Here is a 22,303-nt window from a genome sequence, read left to right on the forward strand (position 1 = left end):
GCTCAGAGGATGAAAGAGAGACCACCCACAGAGGGTGAGAAGGGAATTTTTTTAAATATATATAAAACCATTGACCAATCACGTTGCTTCTTGGATCTGGAGTTCTGGAACTTTCCACTGGAAAAAATAAATAAATAAAAGTCAACTGAAGCCATTAGAGGACGTCGGTGCAACGGGAAGTAAGAAGGTAAAATAATGTTTTATTCGATAAACTGTAAATTATAAGTAGCATTTCTTAAAGAGGATATAGATTTGTGCTGTTTAGTAGTCAGTGTGTCATGAGTCATACTGCTTTGACATCAGTCAGTGACCAATAGCTTAGCATACAATGGCAGTGTTTAGCTATAATTGTATTTAATGACTTGCAAACTCCTAATGTAATCGCGATTCTGTTTCCTGGCTGCTTTCTGTAAGAAATATTACCTTAATTATGCCAGTTTTCAATGATGTTTAATTTTAGCTAATGTTGGAAATGTTAGGTTGATTATGATAGTTTTTGTAGGCCTCAATTTTGTTAGCTTTAGTCTTATGGTTTAATCTACGTATAGCCTAATCAGTAGAGTATTTTAAATTAGATGTAGTATTCACTATTTAATTAAATTAGTCTAATTAATGGAGTTTTTCATTAAATTCTTAAGTGTATAAGTTTCATATATAATCGTGTGAAAAATTGTCTTGTTTATTATAACCAAAGAAGCAGAAAACTAATCAGAAAATATTGTAATAGATGTCTTAGTATTAACATTTTTCATGTCTGTTTTATACAAGTTTGAAGATACTATAAGGGATGTGTGATAATCTATAGAAGCTGCTGTTTTCTTTGTGACATGACATGAAAAAAGGTCGGGAGAGCACTGTGTGAACTCAGGAACCAATCTGGGGGAGTTTGGAGGGATGGAAGCAAGATAGCTGATAGAATTTGGTCCAACATTTAAGACGTTTCCGCATAAAACAACACGTCCATTGTTCTAAGCTTGGAAACTGCGTAGGGAGGATGGCTTGGGCAGCAAAGATTCCGTGACTTTCAGTGAAGTTGTTTTTGTGAAGCTTAACACCTGCATGGTCTCTGGGCAGAAAATCTCACGCACAGTAATAGCCTGGAACCATGTGAATAAGCCCACCCCTAAAACAAATAACCTCAGGCATCAGACAGTTAAAAACTTGCCTTGATATAAAAGTAATTGAGTTATAACAGCTATCCAGATAGCTGGTATGAAAATGTTTTTTCCTGGGTCGCCCAGCGCTCTGGAGACAGGAAAATGGAGCTGCACTTGGAAGCTTCCTCTGGGGATACAGAAATAAACATTAAAAACACATCAGATGACTTTGATGTTTTTGTAAGTGTTGATGTTTTCCATGACCAAATGTACCTGGATGTGTTTGATTGCTCACTGGATGAGAGCGAGTAACGTTTAAAGCTACAGCTAAGTGTCTTTACCAGTGTTCCCAAAAACATAATGGTCCTGGAAGTGAAACCAAGCTGTGACAGTGTGAAATTGTTGAAGAAATCTCTAAGGATCCATCAGTGGAACAATCCTCTTCAGTTGACGAAAACTCAAGAGTTGAAGTTCAAATTGACACAGATGACTTTGGATGACTTGGATGCTAAAGACATGGATACTTCCTCTGAGGATGAGGAAGTTCATTCTGAAAGCACAAATACCTGGTCTGTCTGACTGACCAGACAGTCTGTCTGGTCAGAACAGACAGACTTTCAGAACAAACTTTCTAGTTTGTTCTGAAAGTCAGACAGTTGACAGTCAAAACAATAAGCTTTACAAAGACGAAATTACATGACAATCTTTACTGTGAGAGGACAGTCATACAGAATGATTTTTCAATCGTTCCCAAAGAAAAAACCGACCCGGGTGGGGAAGATTTATCTGCTGCTGACCTCACAACAAAAGCCTTTGAACAGGTTTTGATTTCACTGATTTCATCTCTGTCTTTGCCAGAGAAGTCTTCGCTAAAAGGCGCATACACCAGTGTGTTTGAATTACCAAGTTCCCCGAATGGGAAACTTGTCTCAGAGGCAGAGAGTCAACAGAGACGTCACAGCTGTCAACTTGTCCAAAAGATCACCTCTGAATGGTAGGATATCTGTTGTTTTTGAGGCTAACTGTTACCTGGACGGAGAACTTCAATTACCGGAACATCTGTGAAACCCAACCAGTGGTATGTTGCTTCCAGTTCACAAAGACAAGACTACCCCGGCTGGGGTGGCTCTGTCTAAGGATGATTTTTTTTTTTTTTGACTGTTCCGAAAGAAATAACCGACCTGGACGGGGATGTTAACAATTCAGAAAAGACCGTTGGTTCAGACATCCCAGATGTGGAGAGGACAGAAGCTGCACAAGGACAAACTGACATGGTAATCAAGGAGGAACAAATTCCAAAACAGTTGGGTGAATGCCACTTTTCAAAGTGTCCTTAACCTGAGCGTTACCAGGAGGTGTCTCGCTCAGCAAAGGGTGTTTGTAGGCTTCATCGATCCTATGCTGGATCGATGAAAGGTGGACCCTTTAGCATTACGATTTGGACCAATTATTGTCTGAAATTCTATTTAAATATGAACAATAAAATGTGGTTGGAAAATGTAAGTTGACAATTTGTTTTACTTAAAAATATTCTGAACCTGCTTTGTAATTCACACTTCTTTATAGTTACAGGAGAAAAAAAAAAACACAAGCCAAAATTATACTAAAATTACTTTATTACAGCTGATTTCTGTTCAATATCCCTCTGCCAACACAATAAAATGGTATACAATACAAACAATATAATAATGGATCCTATTTTTGTTCAAAAGAAAATTTTTTTTTTCTTTTACACAATTTTAGTACTTTACCATCTTTCACGTAGTATCTTCATAACATCTGACATTCAATAAGAATCTCCACCATCTATACATTTTAATACAGGTTATAAGTTGTAGTGGTAATGTGCCAAAGAATACTGACATCTTCAAAGAAATGCGATCTTTTCATCATTTGTCTGTAACTCCGCCTTTTTTTATTTAAATTAAACTTAACCCCCAAACCCACAAAAAAAAACAAAAAAACTTGATCGTTAAGATTCAATTCTAACCAACAGTCACTTAACGGGTGAAAGCTTCGAGATGAGAACAGACATGCGGATGTTCGGTGTTGGCGACTTCCGGTATGGCACAGTGTTTGACCGTAGAGAAAGAATCCTTTTTCAGTTGCCGATTCACAATCCTGCATCCCACTCGCTTTCAGTCAGTAGGATGTTAGAAACTGTTCCATGAAACGATTAAAAAAAAAAGTGAAAAAGAAAGTATGGGCTTGACTGTAACATCAAGATTTAGCCACATTTTAGAGTGAAGTCAAATTATCCAATCTGAAAGTAAAACTTGGCATGTATGCAAGGTTTTGCTGGCGTAACATTCAAACACTTGATCTTGGCTTTAGAGTTGCAGAAAAACTCCCAGTTATTAGTACATTATGATTTTATTTCTAGCCAAAGGGGAAAAAAAAATCAAGAAAATTTAATACAACTTACTTGGATACAGTAGCAGTAGGCATAAAACAGTTTTTGAGGCCATATATTACGTTACTTGATATTATGCATACTTTTCTGTGGTGAAATATATACATAAATTAAAGTACAACCTGAAAGGAAAAGCATTTTAATCCCAGCACATTTTGTGTCATCAGAAAATGAAAGAGAGAAGTTTAATAACAGCCCTGAATGAGGCTGGAATGAGGACAAAACGCTCAAAGGTGTAGGGTTTGGAAAATCATCTGCACAAGTGTTGCTTAACAGACTACAAAGGTGGCATTCAAAGGAGATGACTGAATTCAAGAATGAGGAATCAAGTCCGGTGCTTTTAAAATAACTAGATGAGACTTGGAAAAAGAAAATAAACCAAAAAATAGAGTTGATACTGCTACATGAAGTTCAGAAAAGAAAAACAAAGTCTTTCCATAGAACACTAAAAATGTGAATATTTTCAACCGTTGAGTCACAGGACACACCTGAATTATTTATCTGTGAAATTACTCTTAAAAAAAAAAAATCAGTTAAGAGGAGGTACTTTGTTAGCAGGAAAAAGAAGTGAAAATGTCTTTACACCCCTTGAACCTTCTCATGTTTTGTCATGCTACAACCACAAACTTTAAAAGTACCTCATTAGGCTTTTATTTATTTGGTCGGATGAGAACATAACTTCAGTTTTTTAGACCTCAAAACAAACGTGTGTGTGTGTGTGTGTGTGTGTGCATGTTTGGAAAACTACGACTGATAATCACCTAGAATACACAATCCCCATAGCGGAATACAGTTGAGGCAGCATCATGCTGTGGGGATGATGTGATGCAGAAATAAATGAAACAAGAAAAAAAATCAATTGGGGTGGGGGGTTGGGGAGGAATATAGTGTTGAAAGGGGTAAAAAAAAAAAAAAAACTAAAAACATAAAAGTGGGTAATAGTCCAAAACCTATAGTCAAGGCTGCAAGAGTGAGAATGGACTAGTCAAAGTCCTGATCTATGTCCGACTAAATCTGCAGAAATACTTGATGTTAAAGATACCGTCCAAGGTCAATCAGACTGAACTTCAGCTGTTTTCTAAAAGATCTAACAAAGAATTGGACAGAAGAAAAAAAAAATACATTTTTATTTTACCTCACAGTTATGACTTCTTATGCGTCATCAGTTGTAATATCAAGTAAAATCCCCAAGAAATCAACTTAGTGGTTGTAACGTGACAAAAAGTTCAAGAGGAATCAATGCTTATGACAGATTTTGCATCTAACCCCCCCCCTCCAAAAAAAAACCCTACATCATGTCCATCTCTACTGACCTTTAGTGTTTTTTTTAATTTCATTTATTTATTTTTTTTATGGATTTAGGCCTCAAAATGTTATTTTCAATAAGTGTTTCCGTTCAGTAGAACAGAGCCGGTTGTCTTGGTTGTAACTCACTGCCTGCACATAAAAGGTTCGAGTTTTTGTTCAGTTGGTTTCATGGAAACTGTCATCTGTACACATCTAAAAAAAAAAGGCTGCATCCTCATATATTCTGTTCAGTCAACGTCACACAGAAACACAAACAGAACCAGTAACACACATCTGCAGTCTCAAAAAAGACAAAAGGCTGTAAAATTTGAAAATTGCTTTCACTTATACTGTCCATCATGCAAAAGGGGAAAAAAGAAAATATCACAGCACAGTAAGTCTGACGTTTCTACATGCGTACCAATGAAACATTCATTCACCAGGAGCTTTGAGAAAAGAAGTCAAATATTAATCTTACACTCGTCGAGCTGTATAAAGTGCTTCGAGAAAGGCAGCAGTATTAAAAAGGCACTAATATATATTTATATATATATAAAAAATAAGGATTAGCACTAAAGATTGTTTTTGAAGGCTGATACGTTTAAGGGTTACAGTGACATTCTCTGCACTCGGGCATAAACAACAAAAAAAAAAGAGAAAAAATATGCCAAAAAGTAGCTTTGAATGTTTCTACTATATTTAGTCGTAGAAATTTATGCAAAACCATTTTGGAGGCGTGGAAAAAAATAAAGACTAAAATACAATCTACGTTAGAGACCAGAGATAAATGATGAAATTTAAAAATGTTTAGCCCGAGTTAACGGAAACGAACTGAGCTAATGAAAGCTAAAAAAGGCACAGTGTTAGTAGAAGCAACTGTCTAAAGCGATTAAGATTTGTTTGGTTTTGTATTTGTGAAGTTTTTTTTTTTTTTCCTTTTTTTTTTGGTTGATCCTCGAGAATTAAGGCGGAGCAAAATTTCTTAATTAAAAACAAAAAAAAACAAAAACATGAAGGGCCACTACAGCAGGCTGGTAGACAACAGCAAAGCATCCCCAGTTGTTTGATTGGGTTCTCCACTGTACCACAGAAAAAAAAACAACAAAACAAAACAAAAACAAAAAAATAATTTGGCCAGTGCATTGCTAAACATAAACGGGAAGATAAAAAAAATTGAAATAAAAATTATAATAATAAAAAATCTATTTAATGCGATTGTTTGAACCTACAAAAGGCTTTAGAGTGGTGTTTTATGTGCAAAACGAGAGCAATGGCTGTGAATAGCACAAACTTACGAAAAAATATCCTCCACAAAGGAGAACTGTAAAAACAAAAAAAGAAAAACAAGTCAAACTTACTTGTTGATACTCTTGTGTAACATGCATTTCAGAATCTGTGTGTGCTCATAAAACTGCCGTTGAGGATGGGCTGGGGGAGAGGGAGGCTCCCTCCCCTTTTTGACCTGAGCAACATTTACTCCACCACACATCCACATCTGTACAAGGGGAGACATTTTGGGAGGGGGGTAGTGTCACAGGCAGACAGCTTTCTATATAAAGTGACTCCAAGGCAGACAGGAAGGCGAATCTAAGAGTAGGAGAACTGCGACCCGTTGGATATTTGCGAGGTAACACTGGAGCTCCTGCTCATCCCGGGCTCGACGCGCCCTCCCATTGCCTGCAGGGCCCCGCCTTGTGGGTGGCCCCACTGCATCTGACCCGCACCACCTCCTCCTCCGCCCGGCGAGCCGTGCACCCCCCACCCTTGCTGCATAGGAGACCCTCCTAAGCTGGATTGGTAGTGGTGGTGGCTGCCTCTGTGATTGGAGCTCAGGCTGGAACCACGGCTGCTCCAGCGCGGCCCTTGAGAGCTCGATGAGGGCCGCAGCTGCTGGTGCTGGCTGTAGCCGCCTGGCGCACCGGGGAAACTGTTGCTGAGCGCTTCGGGGGAGAGGTCTGCCAGCATCATGTTGTTGAAGCCCAGGCGCATGCTCTCCGAGTCGAAGGCCTCGACTTCCCTGGCCTGGCGCTCCAGCAGGTTCTGGATGCGCTTGGTGCGCTCGTTTTCCAATGACTGCATTTCCTCCTCAATCTACGGGAAAGTCAAAGAAGATGGAGCATTATTAACAGGTTATTAGGGTAAAAAACACAAACTACATGTATGAGATTAAACAGTCCTGCCGTCACAAAATTTAAGACATGTAATTAAAATATTTATGACCAATTCACATTTTTTTAATGGATGATTTCTGAGCCCTTACTGTTTTTCTGGGATTTCTCCCATTGGGTTTAATATCTGGTTGAATTTTAACCGGGCCAATCAGGAGAAGTTGTGAACAATGATGTTTTTCTCTGGTGTTTTAGAACTGTAGTCTGCCTGTAGTTTTAGCAATGGCGGCAGACGAAGTGGACTAAGCCATTCAGTACGCTTCCAAGTATTGAATTAACATTAACAGTCATCTTGTTTGGCTCGTTTTCAGCTGCTTTGTGTTGATTTTTCTCCACTTCAAGCTAGTGTTTTTTTTTTGTTTTTGTTTTTTTTTTTACATAATTCCGAGCAACAAACTTAGACTGACAAGTTGTAAAAAACCGAGGAAATGTACTCTTGAATGTGAACAAATGTCGAACCTTTTGCTCCAGTAGCGCTCTTCGGAGTGACACCCTTTGTTCCAGGTCATTCTTCTCGCGGGCATGCTGCGCGTCCGTCTGCATCTTAATTTTACTCTGGTAGGCATTGAGGAGCTCCAGCTCCTGCTGCAGCTGGATCTGTAATGCTTGGCACTGAGATTCCTGAGTCACATCCAGGCGTAACTAAAGACAAGGAATGAACAACACAATGTTACTCATTCTGAAACATTAAGATGATAAAAATGCTATGCTGGGGTGAGGATCAACAGTCTTGCTTGTACATTTCTGGCACTGACAGACTCACCGCCTGTGTTGAGAGCATTTCACTGATGGAATGGTCGTACTGCTCTGCTAAAATGGCAAGTTTGCGATGCTGCTCCTGCTTTAAACGTTTGAGGACAGCTTTGTGCTCGGACTTTGGTGTGGTCTCCAACAGGTGGTTCCTCAATGCTTTATACTGCTGGGTCTGGGTCTTACACGTGTTTTGAAACAGTTTTTTGATCTGGATCTCTTTGTACTTGAAAACAGAAAAACAGGGATTAGATTAAAAATGTGTGTAACAGGAACCATAGGAAAAAAAATCAGAAGCAGAAAAACTGTTTCAGTTTATGTTAAACACAAAAAAGTGAAACAAGTTTCACGACAGGTCAGAGACTAACCTTGAGGCTCTTGGGCTGCTGACGAACCTCCATGCCGTGTTTTCGTCTAAGCTCCCGGTCTCTCCTCTTGTTGTACTCCTGCTGATTGGTCAGCTCCGTCTGGTGCTGTAGCCGGATCAGCTCAACTCGAGTCTTCTGGATGGTGTTGAGCTGGCGGAACTGAAGCTCTTGCATGGACTCGTGATGTCGGAGGAGCATTGCGTGCTCCAAGTCCTTCTGGGTCTGACGCTTGTTTAATTCCTACCAACACAAGCACACAGAGGAAATCACAAAAGGTATTTCCTAAGGTGGAAATTAAAAAGAAAAACAAACAAAAAAGACTTTGTTTTGTCAGGAACTGATGAGAAGTTAGTGACACAGACTCCTTATTGATTGTCATTGAATTAGGAAATAAACTCAAAGTATGCACCATGTTGCATTCGATTCAAAATAAATAAAAACTGGCTCAAAAAATAATGAGAATCTGTCTGTCAAATGGACATTTTAACATGAAAGGCAACTTTTTGTACATTTGTTTTTGTATTTGCTTTCAGAAGAGTAGCAATACTTTATGTCTTTTCAGGAAGGATTTGTCAGGACTTAAGGTGTCTCCAGCAGGGGAAAACACCTTCCCAAATGATATTTACTGTTATTTTACTCCATATGTTTCATACTTTGGATTGCTTCTGTCGGGACGCCATCTTGGATGCATTTTAAATCAAAATATGAGGTGTGTACATCTTACATTATTGGAACCGACAAGTGGAATCGATAGGCAGGCAGATTAACGATTCTCTACAAGAACCGGTTTCCATCCCCAGTCAATAAATGCCACAGTGAGCAGTGCTGACCTCTCGCAGATGCTGCTGTTCAATTTTGTGGCGAGCCATCAGGATCCTTCTTTTGAACCGGCGACACTCCAGGTCCAGGTACTGCCTCTGCCTGCGTTGGAGGTTGGCTTCTTCCGCTGCTTGGAGGTTCTGGAAGTTCTCCTTCTGCTTGGACAGCCACTCCTGCTTTTCTTTCTTGGGCGTCGACTGGTTTTCATTCAGCTCCTGCAGAAAAATAAACACATTTAACCCTACTACTAAAGTTGAATTTGTAAATGTAGTTATATTTTACATTGAAAGACAAATATGAATGAAAATAAGTGCGATGAAGTTTGGAACCTCTTTCAGCTGCTCCTTGCGAAGCTTGTACTCCCGTTTTTGGGATTCCAGGAAGCTGTTCAGCTCTTTCTTTTGCTGACTCTGGATGTGATGTTGAAACTTCTTTTCATCGTTGCTAAATGTTTTTGCCTAGTGGAAAAAACAAAACAAAACCAAAAAAAAACACCATTATCAGTGTGATCAATGCAAAACAGCAGCCACCGTAGGACCATCAGTTGGGCTACATTTTTATCCACGGAAAGCGATAATCCAAATACTGATTTGAACTTTTGTTTTCATCAGTGACTCCGAGATAGGAGGTGAATTAACAACAACAAAACAACTCTTAATGAAGCGTAACCGCTATTCATGCGGATACATATTAAAGCGCAGGGTTCACAATGTTAAAAACATGGCGGGGATCCAAACTGTACAGCTAAAAATATCAGTTATCTACTGATTTGCAAATGTTGCACTGGAAAAACACAAACATGTAGTTGTAGGTGGTGGCTGGTTGTCAAGCAAATTCAAACGGAAGTGGTTTAAATTGAACCTGAGGATTGGAAGCGACAGTCAAAGGTCTGTTTCTTACATGTAGACTTTGCTGTTGCTAAGCATAAAAAAGCAAAAATAATTGGTTATAGTTCATTTACCTGTACAGTTTTAGCCAACTTTAACAATTTAAAGCAACTTCATCTACAATTTCACTGCAGACTATTACTGACTTTGGTGTGTTTTTGTCAAACAGTAAAATATCCCATCGCTGAAATAAGTCAAATCAGCTTCTTCTGACTCGCTTCTTAGAGGATTTATGTACTTTTCCAACAAGTTCGTGCTAAGATGACATTTTCAACTATTGGTAAAAGGAACTTGAAAAATTTTCTAGCCAACCCTTGAAACCATTGCTTCCCTAATGCAATATCTGGGGACATTTAAGAGAAATATATTCAGAAGTTCTACATTGTTGAGCACAGCTCTGAGTGGTACATGCTCGTGTTTCGGAAGCTCACATCTTTCTCCATGGATGCTTGGTGTTTCTTGACCACCTTCTCCAGCTCTTGGGCAAAGTTATTCCTCTGGGTCTCCAGCTCCTTGTCCAGACGGAGCCGGTGCTCGTCCATCTCGGTCTTCAGCTTATTCTCCAGAGCCAGCAGCTGCTTCTGGTGCTGCCGTCTCATTCGCTTGTAGCCCAGGATCTGCTCTCTTAACTCCGATTCCTGCTCATGCTCCTTCATCTGGCGTGTGAGCTGACAAACACAAGACACAGATGATTATTTTTATTTTATTTTTTTTTTTAAATCAACTTGATGGAAACAGGTTGTAAGGATTACAATTACATAAAAATTGTCAATAATGTGCTGTACTAGAAAAAAAAATCTGCCATGCCACACAGACATGCTGTCACCCTTTCAGAAACTCAGCAGTGAGCTCAAAGAAATACATTTTCTTTACATTAAGAATAATTCAAAAAAAAAAACCTTTGATGGAGTTTTTTTTAAATAACTGGATAAAAGGAAAAGATGTGAACTTAGAACATATTCACATGCTTGTTAAGAAAACATATGCCAGAAAAATCAGAAGTCTTTCTGAATAACTATCAGTTGAGCCACAAGAATTGAAAAAATTAGATTAAGTATTTCTTACGACAAAATTGCTGCAGTTTTCCTTTTAGCAGGCAAGTGTCAGGACTTAATAGAATCCACTAAACAACATACGGTAGCAGCATGACCTAATGCTGTCAAATGACCTGTGGGAACCAAAAGTATGATGCGCAGTTTATGTCCATACGTTTATATGGATCAGATTTCTATGTAGAAATGCCTCTAATTCCACCTGCATCATCTTTATGACTTCAGATAGTTTCATTCCCAAACTCCCAGTAAGGACAGAAGGCGTTTCTACCGCTGACGCTGTGCGTATAGTTGCAAAGTCTTCACGATTTCGTCTCGTCCTCTGGGTCTGAGTGGGGGCAGCTTGTGGCTCCGTTGTGGCTCTGCCATGAGGCTCTGACTCTTCTTTGATCGTCTCTTGTTCCTGCTCAGAAGGAAAAACAACAAAACCAGAGTGAAGAAACTGCATAGCAACCAGAAAACAGAGACACAACAGCTCAGTTGTGATGAGAATACTCAGGATTCTGGGACTTGATTCTCTTACGGGTTTGAGATTAATGACCGAGCTGTTGGACATCACCGTGCCGTCGCCGTCCATGTCCGGCTCGCTCTTGTCCTCGCCTGCGTCGGGTAGGCTGTTGACGGAACTGCTCTGGGAGCTGGCACTGATGGACATGCTGGGTATGGACTGGTTGCTCCCGACGCTCTTCACCGTGCCCGTCCCGCTCACGCTGGGGTCCGGCTCCTACATACACACACACACGGCACAAGAAACAATAAAAAGGCTGCAACGATAGAGGATGCCGCTAAAACATAAACAGGCCAGCTAGTGGCAGACCTCGTCATCGTCTTGCGGCTCATTCGGGGAGCCGTTGAGGGCTTCCTGAAATAAGATCTTCTTCATCTTGCGGTACTGCAGATTGTCTAGTTCCCTCACAGCATCCTTGGTCCGATTTATCAGATCTATTAGGACCGATTCCGGCCGTTCACGCTGGATAAAAACATGCTGGAGGCCAGAAAAGAAACTAAGAGTTAATGTTGGAACTTTTATGGTTTAAACAAGGTTACTGGAAGTGTCACCCACTGAAATTTAAGACTTTAAGACCTTTAAGACCTGTATCACAACAGAAATGTACAAAGGAAAACCTCAAAAAATAAATTGCCAAGATGAACAACATCCCACCAACTTGTAATAAATGTACATCTACCCCACCTTTAGGAGCTCCTCGGAGTTTGGCCTTTCCTGAGGAAGTTTCTGAAGACACGAATCGACAAATTTCCGAAAATAATCCGTCCTGAAAAAAGTATGTCAAATTTAGTCGTTAGAAGATGAAATTTTCAGAAGCATTGTGAGTCACATCGCTTTTCACTCACCATTCAGTAGACTGCAGAACGGGGCTGTCGTTCTGTGCTATATGATATAAGGCACTCATCGCATTCATGTTGAACAGTGGAGGCTTCCTTTCAGCTAGAAACCAAGAAGCCAATCAGTTTTAAAAGAATCCAAAATTTTAACATCTTTACACGTTTAGCGCAAATATTATGCATTAGGTTTATACTTGAATAGGTAAAAATAAGTCACAATATAATTCTTTTTGTGATTTTAGTTTTTTAAAGCTAATCTTAGCCTTCGAGAAGGGTAGACTTGTTGATTTCGTTCTCTGAAGGTTCCTTTGTCTGGTCGTGTACAGTCTAAACACACATAACTGAGCCGATGAAGTATTTGGAGCATGTTTGCCCTCAATTAGGAAACACAAAAGCTCACACAAAGCAGACAGAGATGAATGTTTGGTGTGTCCCACACCTCAAGAATCCTTCATTTACGAGGTAAAAAAGGAATGCAGATAAATTACATGCCTATGCATTGAAAGCTTAGGCAAATTATGTATGAACAAAGTCACATCAGTGCCAGCAACAGACTTGTGGAGGTTTCTGTTGTTGCAAGGAGCCAGCCTAAGTGGCTTAAAGAAATGCTGACTGGGAGAAACGTTAAAATACTGTGGGGAGGGGAACAATCTTGATAATACAGCCGTACCTAATTCAATGCAGGTTATTCCCAAAGACCAGATGTCCACCTTTCCATCATACTGACCCTCATCCATGGCTAATATGACCTCTGGAGCCATCCTGAGAAGAAAACATATGCACCAAGATAAACATAATAGATGGGACAAGTAAAAACAAACACTAAGATGAAAACAAACAGACAATATAGAATTGAGGTTTAATGTGACAAAATATGGAAATGTTGATGGTGTATGAATACTTTTGCAAATCGTTTCTGTTGAACTACTGAAATAAATGACCTTCATGTTTACATTCTAATCTATCGAGTATAGAGATGCATCTATACATGGCTGTTCACTTACCAATATGGAGTCCCGACAAAAGAATTGGCTGGACAGGCAATGGAGGCCGAGCCAAAGTCTGCTAGTTTCACCTGACCCGGTTCGGTCAACAAGATGTTTCCTGCTTTGATGTCACTGCAAAAACATACAGAAGGAAACGAGTGACGTTTCGCTGTAACTGTAGAGCACGGAACAAAAAAAGGTTTGCTTGAAAAATACTCAAATACGCACCGGTGGATCATGTTGTGGGAGTGAAGGTAAGTCAATCCGTTTAGAGCACCATGGGTAATTGCAGCAATTTCAACTTCTTGCAGGGGTTTCTTGTGGACTGGAAGGTATCAATTATCATTGGTGACGCAATACGACAACAAACTTGCAAAGCAGGAACAACATTCCCATGTTGTGATTGACTTAACTCACCTTCTAACAAATCTGAAGCCGAGCCTAGACAGTACTCCATTACCAGCTGTTGAGAAATAAAGAGATTGTGTATTTGTTTCTTGCTTTTGTCTCTCAGTTTATGTTCAACATTTTTAAGTTGCTACTTATAAGCCTATCCAACAGCGTAGTTTTCATTCAAGTTTGATTTTGGCTCCAAAAAAGACAAAAACAACCCCCCCCCCCAAAAAAAAACAAAAAAAAACAATACAGTTACAGTATATCTGTGTTGTACTATTTTTGGCATATATAATTTTCTTAAGATGTGCACCCTTAGTCCTTTTAATGACAGAGCCAGCAAAATGTCCCTTGATAAGTTACGGTCTACACAAAACATACATCTACAAGGCCCCATTTTGTACCTTTCAGTCAAATATGAAAACAACCAAAACTACAAAAAGTACAGAATGGTAAAGTTGCAAAAGGAATCGGCAGCAGTGTCTGGAAAAATACAAAAAATTGGAATTTGTGAGAAAACAGGCTGTTCTAAGAAATGGATGTGGATGAAAAACATTCTCTGCAATAAATGCCTCTAAGTGATGCCTGCACCACTCAAAAAAAGCAGCCCATTTATGCAGCTACATGAAATTCAAACACAAAGTGACCAATTATCTATTATTAAGATGAATGGCTGGATTTTATTTAATACATTTGGCCAAAATGTAAACAAATTCAGGGAATCTTTTAGTGACTACATTAAAATGGTTGAGCTGAAATACATTGCTCTTAATAATTATTGACAGATAAGATGTATCAAAAAAAAACAAGAAAAAATACAGATTAAAGGTTAAATAAGAACATCAATCCTAACCATCATTAATTTTCGTATTTTGTACGTTACTTAAAACTTAGTTCATTTTTTAAATACATTACTCCATCTTATATATTTTCAGTGCATTCATTCATTTTTCAAAGTTTGTTGATGTAAACCATGTTGCTGCTTTTCTTTGTGTTTACTTCTTAAGGAAAGGCTACACCTGGATCAATACTTCCCACTTATTTTTAACAAATTGAACAAATTCTTTTTTTTTCATGTTCACGGCAACTACCCATCCTTCAAGTTGATTGTTGAAAGTGTATTCATCTTACATATTAGTTTTGTTAAAAAAAACAATTGCAATCACAATTTTTGTTTCCACGATCAAGCAGGCCTCGTCACTTTCCAATTTCCCTGATTTTTTTTTTTAAAAAGAAGCCCTTACCCATGCAGTGTGCTCTCGCAGGTAACATCCTTTGTACTCTATGCTGTTTGGATGCTGTATTCGCCGCAGGAATTTCACCTCCTTGATTATATCTTGCCATTTCTGTGAAATCAGTACAAAGAGTTCATAAAAAGAAAACCAGAAAGCAAATATCAATTTAGGTTTTGCGTTAAGTTACCCTCAAAATAGCTTGGTCAAAATTTTATGAAGTGAAAAAAAATAAAAATAATAATAATAGAATATAATGCTGTAGTTGAGAAAACTGACTAATTCACATTAATTGTTTTGCAATCAATTTTGATGCACTATGATTAAAATGACAACAAAACAGTGTAAAATCTGAAGCCTAACAAACCTTTACATTTGCATTGTGTAGCATAAAAAAACCCAAACACACTATGCACTTGTTTCCATTATCTAATAGCAACACAATCTGCTGGTAGCGTGCCTGACGTTTTCTTTAATGGTTTGATAAGCAAATCTTAAGAGATGGCAGTTCCTCCCCCCTATTTCAACACTCTTAAAGTGTCAACTTCTACAATCATTAAAAATATATATATATATATATATATATATATATTAGAGATGTGCCGATCAGGTTTTTTCCTCCTGATACCGATCACCCATGAGGGCTGATCACCGATACCGATCACCGATCGGAGCTAGCAGTAACCAGCTAGCCGCCATGCTATCAGGAAGTTTTCATTCAGTAACTCTGGATTGTTTATTGTAATGGAACCTGTTTTTGCCTTTGAATGTTAAGTTTTATACTTGAACTTTTTGGCAATGTTGAGAGGTTTTATTTTGGCTCTTTGCGTTATTTAGCCTCTTCAGAGCCTTCATATGTTTTCAGTCTGTTAAAGATGGTATTATCAATAGCAGTACAATTTGCACAAAGCCTGTTTTGTTTAGTTTTCTTCTTGGAAAAAGTTATTAAAAACAAGTTTTTGTCTAAATTAAGGTGAATTCATGGTTCCTTTTTCCACATAATGTAACCGGTAGGGTTTATGATAAAAAATAAATAAATAATAATTATGTGATCGGTATCGGTGTATTGGCCCTCATGGGTGATCGGTATCGGGAGGAAAAAACCTGATCGGCACATCCCTAATTATTATTATTATTTTTATCATAAATCCTACCAGTTACATTATGTGGGAAAAGGAACCATGAATTCACCTTAATTTAGACAAAAACTTGTTTTCAATAACGTTTTTCAAGAAGAAAACTAAACAAAACAGGCGTTCGTTGTGCAAATTGTACTGCTACGGATAATACTATCTTTAACAGACTGAAAACATATGCAGGCTCTGAAGAGGTTAAATAATGCAAAGAGCCAAAATAAAACCTCTCAACATTGCCAAAAAAATTCAAGTATAAAACTTAACATTCAAAGGCAAAAACAAGTTCCATTACTATAAACAATCCAGAGTTACTGAATGAAAACTTCCTGATAGCATGGCGGCTAGTTGATTACTGTTAGCTCTGATTGGCTGTTTCTGACTGAGCGGAATAATTATGCAGATCAGGGAGGAGATCGATTATTTTTTCAGAGATTATTTGTCTCATGTTAGGACAGCGAAAGTTTTAATACGTATGTAAAATCTATTTTTTAAGTTAGATGCTGCAGCTTTAATCAGAGGTTCGGTGTGAGAGTCACTACCAGGTGGAGCAGAAGCGAAGCTCCGTCTGTGAAATATTACTACCTGTAGCGTAGCAGCGGTTCAACAGCGAGAGCAGAACCAGCGTCTGACATCGCAGCTCGAAGACTTAAATAATTTTGCGGGTTATTTGTTTAGCTTTCTGACCGTCATGCTAATCCAGGTGAGTGTTTGTAGCTGTGCGCTGCTTTACCTGCTATCTGATCCTCCATATGTCTTTTTTACTGCAGTGAGCCTCGATGTAGCCAAACTCCGTCAAGTATGGCATTGTTTTTATGTCGTATTAGCTTCGTTGTGTTGATGCATTTTGACGTGCTTCAATTTTCCGCCGCAACACGCAAACTTCCCCATTCACTCAGTGGTTATAGTTCCACATCGCTTTGGATTTGTTGCTGCGCGTTTGCGCAGTGAATGAAAGAGGAGACCAGCTGCACAGGCAGGCTGGAAATGAGATGATCGGTATCGGCAACAAGAGCCAATGATCGCCGATCACCGATCATGCACTTTTTCATGAAAATCGGCCGATTATGATCGGTGACCGATCGATCGGCACACCTCTAATATATATATATATATATATATATATATATATATATATATATATATATATATATATATATATATATATATATATATATGGGCAATTCTTTTTCCCCCCTATGGCATTCAAGGCAAAATTGATTAAACTGACCCAAAGCACAAACATTCCTGGTTTTTGATCATATGTTTGGATCCAGAAAACCCCATTATACCTCATTAGACTGTTTTCCATTATAGGACATCTTCTTGATGGCCACCACATCATTTGACCGCACATCCCGTGCCTGGAAGATGAGAAGAACTGATTTTAAACATTGTAATTTAACAAATACTTGGAGATTTATTTTTCTTTGTGTGTCATTTGTTTGTTTGTCTTATTTTTATGCATGAACACATCCACAAATTGCAAAATGCTTTCCTTAAACCATCAAACCAGGAGTTTGTTGCTGCTGAGCTATTATAACAGCAATATTTGTTTTATTTTGATGGTAAAAAAAAGCAGATTTCGCTTGGAGGTACTGATCTAATAATAATAAACATAAAACGCAAAATTTGGAGAATAACTGAATAAATAATCAAACAAAATTAGGTTTCAACCATTTAGACTGCTTCATCAAGAGCAAAAATATTGTGTTGGGAATACTCAGAAACATTTAGAGCCAACTGAAAGCCTTCCTTACACAGACTCATCTGGTATTGAAAGCATAATCAACACAATCAATTATATAATCTTTAAAAGCCTCAGACTAAAACACACTTATAAACAGACTCTGATCTAGAACTGTACGGAATAAAACCTTTTTTAGTTAGCTGAACAAAGATGTAATTTTTTGTGACGATTTTTCAGCAAAAGTTCAAAGACTATAAACATTGCTATAAGGACAGATCACTTATGCATTAATAATCCAATTCCAATATTATAACAGGCCTATACAAAAACTAAAAAAATATGCATAAGATAATATACTGCTTAATAATGCGATTATATAAGAATAAATGAGGAAGTTTGCAGTTGTGATGCATTTATTGAACAAGAACAAAACCTGATTAAGGGAAAATAAGTGGATGTAATCAGGTGACTCACTGGTGCATCGCTATACATCCAGCAAAAAAAAAAAAAAAAAAAAAAAAAAAACTCACAAAGTACACAGCTCCAAAGCTGCCATGTCCAATTTCGTGCAGATCTGTGAAGAGCTTTTCCGGGTCCTCCCTGAAGAAGAGTTCTGCGATTTCGGGGTCCTTCAGGTTCCCCGCCCGACTGCTGTTGGGCATGCCGGGGGACGTCGGGGCGGTGCCGCTGCCGCCGGGAACTATCTGGGTCTGCGACAGCGACGGGCAAGCCCCCTGCGACGGCTCATCTGCAGGACAGTGATTTCATGTGTTCAGCGCTGCAACACAAGGATAAACAAAAGAAAAAAACAACAACAACAAAAAAATGTATATTAGACATTGTCTTTCAAGATTATGGAAATTCTCACTTTTAAAAATACATTTGAAGAAGAATCAGAAGAAATAAAGCAGAGCTGAGAAATGTGGACTTACAGCTTCAGTACAATGCTTTGTGCTACCACTGAGATGACAACAAAAGTGACGATAAGAACTATTATTACTTTTTTAGGTGACTTTATGGCACAACAATTAAAACATTTGCAACATGCTTCTTTAGGACACCAATCACATAAAGAAGTGTTATTTGCCTCACTGAACTGCACACAATAACTTCATCCTCTTCTTTCTGTATTTATTGATATTCTCATTGAATAAACAGAAAGAAGTAAAACTAACAACCCAAAGAGTCAGACAGTTTTGGGGAGTTTTAAAGATCATTAAAATGAATTTATTTGACAGAGACAAATCAAAATTCTCCATCTCAGATAGAAAAGTTATCACGATAAATTACAAACGATACGATAAATGCCCATTCCTGCCCCCAACATATGTAAACATCTGGTGGCACATGGCTTGTTTTGTACTTTTTGCCATCTTAATCAAAAAGTTCTACACAACTCAGCTGACAGAAAGACAGAGCAGTTGCAGAAGTTGTTTGGGTTGAACTAAATACATCAAGTCTTCTGCCGTGTTTTATTATTTAGACATTAACGCTGATTTTAATTAAAATCTTCCATATGTTTACCATAAGAACAGCCTGTTCAAAAAGATATGCAACTAGTTATTATGAGGAAATGGCTACGGAAATTTTCTAACAGTTAAAACCCTTTTTTAAAACTTTTTCTTTCGCAAAAACACTCCACTGTGGAAGTAAATACTCCTTTCCTTCGCCGTTGTTATGAACGGCCCTGCTAATGTGGACTGTAGAAGATCACTGAGGAAAATTTACCGAGTCCATGCAGCGGCTCAGATGATCAGTTGCAAACAGATGCAGAGCTGACGCTCGAGTCACAAGACTTCTTTCCCAGCCCGGGCGAAACAGCCCCCGGTCCAAGCAGACATCTTTTGTCTCACAACAACACTGAACAACCCCACTATTCCTCACAGATGCAGCCACAGCCATGAAATAAAGCCTCATTACCATGCAGGACTGAGCCTCTTTATTGCCATTGTCCTTTATGACATCGGTGCGACTCAATGAGCTTTGTTGTCATATGTCATGACACCGTTTTTGACTGCACACACACACACACACACACACACACACACACACACACACACACACACACACACACACACACACACACACACACACACACACACACACACACACACACACGAGGAAAGAAGTGCTGATAACTGATACCTCCGTGAATCAGGACAAGCCTTCCAAACCGCCGCTCACAAAAACGCTTAAGAATGCGGCAGGACAGGACAACAAAGCCGGAGGGCTGGAATTCCCAACGTATGCCCTCACTACACCGCGACTCTCTGCACTTCCTGTTCACGCGGCTCCGGCGAGGTAGGAATGGGCCTTAGTGAGAAACTTGACAAGTTACATCTAGCATCCCTGGCACAAAAACAAGAGCAAACATGCACTGAAATATTTGACAGCAGAAGGGGGAAAAACTCAAAGACCGAAGCGTGACAAAGAAGAAGAAATAAAATAAAAAAAATAGCTGTCATTTCATTTCCTCTTCTGATAATAGCATAGCTGGGGCTTACTGAAGAGGTTTATGTTAATAAAATGATCTTTTCAAGAACATATGTAAGCAGCTCCTGTTACACCCAGCTTCCATTAAAACATGGAAATAGCCTTATTAAGTTTTAATCTGAGGAATAATGTGAGCAGAATATACTTAGTTTGAAGCAGAATATGGTTTAGATGGTGCAAAATGTATTCTGTGCTACAGTAACTAATTTTTAGATGAATAAAGAAACTGCTATAAGAAGTCAAACTGATTTTCATTATTCTCAATAAAAAAGAAAGCACTCATAAGCTAAAAACTTAATGGCAAAATTAAATTTTCCTCCAAGTAAATCAAGGGACATACATTTTCTCACAGTCTCAACTTCTAATAACTCTTCATTTTTGGTGTCATTTGGGAAATCCTCTTTGCACTTTAAAATGACATTAGAGCGGTTAAGAGTAAGGAAATAGAAATGGTAAAATATAAGTCTAAAATTTTACATTTCACCCTACTTGCACATAAAATCTCCCTTTGACATGAAACAGACGATTACTCTAAAAAGTATACAAAAAGTAGAACAATCTAATACAAAAAAAAATACAGTGTTTCAATAACTAAATTCTTTGTAGAGAAAAACGTGAATACATTTTTGCATTAATACACACAGCACTGTTGGTAAATGTAAAGTTTGCTTCCCGTGTTTCTCAGGTGAGCACTTCTGGGGTTTGACAAGCATCACATCTTACCTGGGCGTTTCAGCTCATGTCACTGGTGATAACTCCCTACTTTTACAAGTCAGCCTTCACATTCTTTAATTTTCCTTAAAGTAGTCACGTTCCCACTCGTCTTGTGAGTGACAAAGGTAAACCTTCACACTGTAAGAAACTAACACACGACTCAAAGCTCTAAAGTACGAATATAAAACGAAACGTTTCAAGACATTCCCAATGTTGACTATATAATGTTAGCACCAAACTTCACGTTAGCCAAGTTACGTGTCATAGGATGAAACAGCCCAAGCAGTGTTTCTAATGTGTTAACAGTCTGAACTACTGTTTAACTACTCAACAGACATTGAGTTAAACATCAGTTTGGTTTAATTAAGAGAAAATAAGATTTAAAAAGCCCAACAAGCTAATGTTTGCTAATGTAGCTTAGCCGGTTAGCTGGAACTCACCCTGTTCTGACAGGCCAGTTCTGAGGGATGAGGAGAGTGGCGTACACTTTAGACCAATTTGGGATTAGAAAGTACTTTTCCAGTTTCATTCCCAGCACGGAAGCTTCGTAAGCTAAATCCTGGTGGTTTTTCACGCTGTCAGCCGATTAAACAGAGTACGTCAGTGAAATTACTAAAGATTAAAATGCCCACCCTTGAAGTAAACTGGGGTGCCACAGCAGTCAGCTCCCACTCCCAGGCAAGCTCCAAAGATGGCTGCCGAGCGCTCCGTCGCCGCGCCTCTCTTCGTGAAAAATACACTAGGGAAGAATGCGAGAAAAGTTCAGGCAGCGGCAAAAACACCCATAAAGAAGCCACTGTGGAATCTGCGAAGTCGTCCGACGAACTGGATATTTAACTTAGCTCAAATGACACCTGAATTATTAAGTTATGTAAAGGTCTTCTCTTCGACATGGTACAAACTGCAGTTCCGCCCTGCCTGTTGCAGTAAACTCTCCCTGACCCAGGAACACCAGGAGGCGGAAACTCTGGAACCTACTGTACTTCAAAAACGATAAACCTTTAAAGGTTTGCCTTCTACATAGATAAGAAAAACAACAACAAAATAAAACGCAAAGTAACATAAACATTAACGTAAACATGTCATTCAAAGCATTTATTCCTTGGAAAAGTTAGTAGTCTTTTGATTCAATTTAAATAAAAGAAGTAATATTATGAGGATTTCCCTCACTATTTTTCATCAATCTTTAGGCATAAAATCTTAGTTTTTCACGCGCTATGCAGGAGGATAACATGGGTCTGGATTTTAAAACAAGCAATACTGAAACCAGGGTTTCCCATACAATATAGGCAGAGTTCAGTATAGTACTCAAAAAGTGCATTGACGTAAAATTCAACATACTTTTACTCAAGCAGAAGCAAAAAATACCGGTCCACGAAATTTCAAGAGTAAAAATAAGAAGGTATTTTGTGAAAAGGCAACATCAATAAAATGATTATCTGATTTAATATTTCAAAAAATAAACCAAAATAAAAAA

At 38.5% G+C, this 22,303-nt stretch overlaps 1 protein-coding gene across 5 annotated transcripts; it reads right to left on the reverse strand.

Annotated features, from left to right (window-relative positions):
* Positions 1 to 2,695: 2,695 nt before the first annotated feature.
* On the reverse strand, positions 2,696 to 21,779 carry taok1a (TAO kinase 1a). 5 transcript variants are annotated; one of them, XM_088012059.1, is made up of 20 exons: positions 21,459 to 21,779; positions 18,150 to 18,367; positions 17,222 to 17,293; positions 14,809 to 14,910; positions 13,589 to 13,634; positions 13,400 to 13,496; positions 13,190 to 13,303; positions 12,856 to 12,947; positions 12,195 to 12,288; positions 12,034 to 12,115; positions 11,659 to 11,826; positions 11,365 to 11,565; positions 11,113 to 11,244; positions 10,221 to 10,457; positions 9,232 to 9,360; positions 8,914 to 9,117; positions 8,084 to 8,323; positions 7,729 to 7,941; positions 7,425 to 7,607; positions 2,696 to 6,888 (listed from the first exon to the last, which is right to left on the reverse strand). In XM_088012059.1, exons 2-20 carry the CDS (start codon positions 18,279 to 18,281, stop codon positions 6,385 to 6,387), a joined length of 3,042 nt encoding a protein of 1,013 aa, XP_087868185.1. In that variant the 5' UTR covers positions 18,282 to 18,367; positions 21,459 to 21,779; the 3' UTR covers positions 2,696 to 6,384. The 5 variants fall into 5 exon arrangements, with proteins under 5 accessions (XP_087868185.1, XP_014858785.2, XP_014858784.2 ...); XM_015003299.2 differs by having other exon boundaries at positions 18,150 to 18,397; XM_015003298.2 differs by having other exon boundaries at positions 18,150 to 18,397; positions 21,267 to 21,779.
* Positions 21,780 to 22,303: the final 524 nt, after the last annotated feature.

Source organism: Poecilia mexicana, unplaced genomic scaffold, assembly GCF_051168715.1.
Source record: "Poecilia mexicana isolate PSO_F unplaced genomic scaffold, ASM5116871v1 scaffold_13, whole genome shotgun sequence".
Taxonomy (NCBI): Eukaryota; Metazoa; Chordata; class Actinopteri; order Cyprinodontiformes; family Poeciliidae; genus Poecilia; species Poecilia mexicana.

Excerpts from the sequence above, each read along its gene's own strand:
- taok1a (XM_088012059.1), bottom strand. The coding sequence starts at position 18,281 with ATGCCCAACAGCAGTCGGGCGGGGAACCTGAAGGACCCCGAAATCGCA. Across the intron at positions 14,911-17,221 it reads ATGGAAAACAGTCTAATGAG|AAATGGCAAGATATAATCAA; the intron begins GTATAATGGGGT and ends CTGATTTCACAG. Across the intron at positions 13,497-13,588 it reads GGCTTCAGATTTGTTAGAAG|TCCACAAGAAACCCCTGCAA; the intron begins GTGAGTTAAGTC and ends GATACCTTCCAG.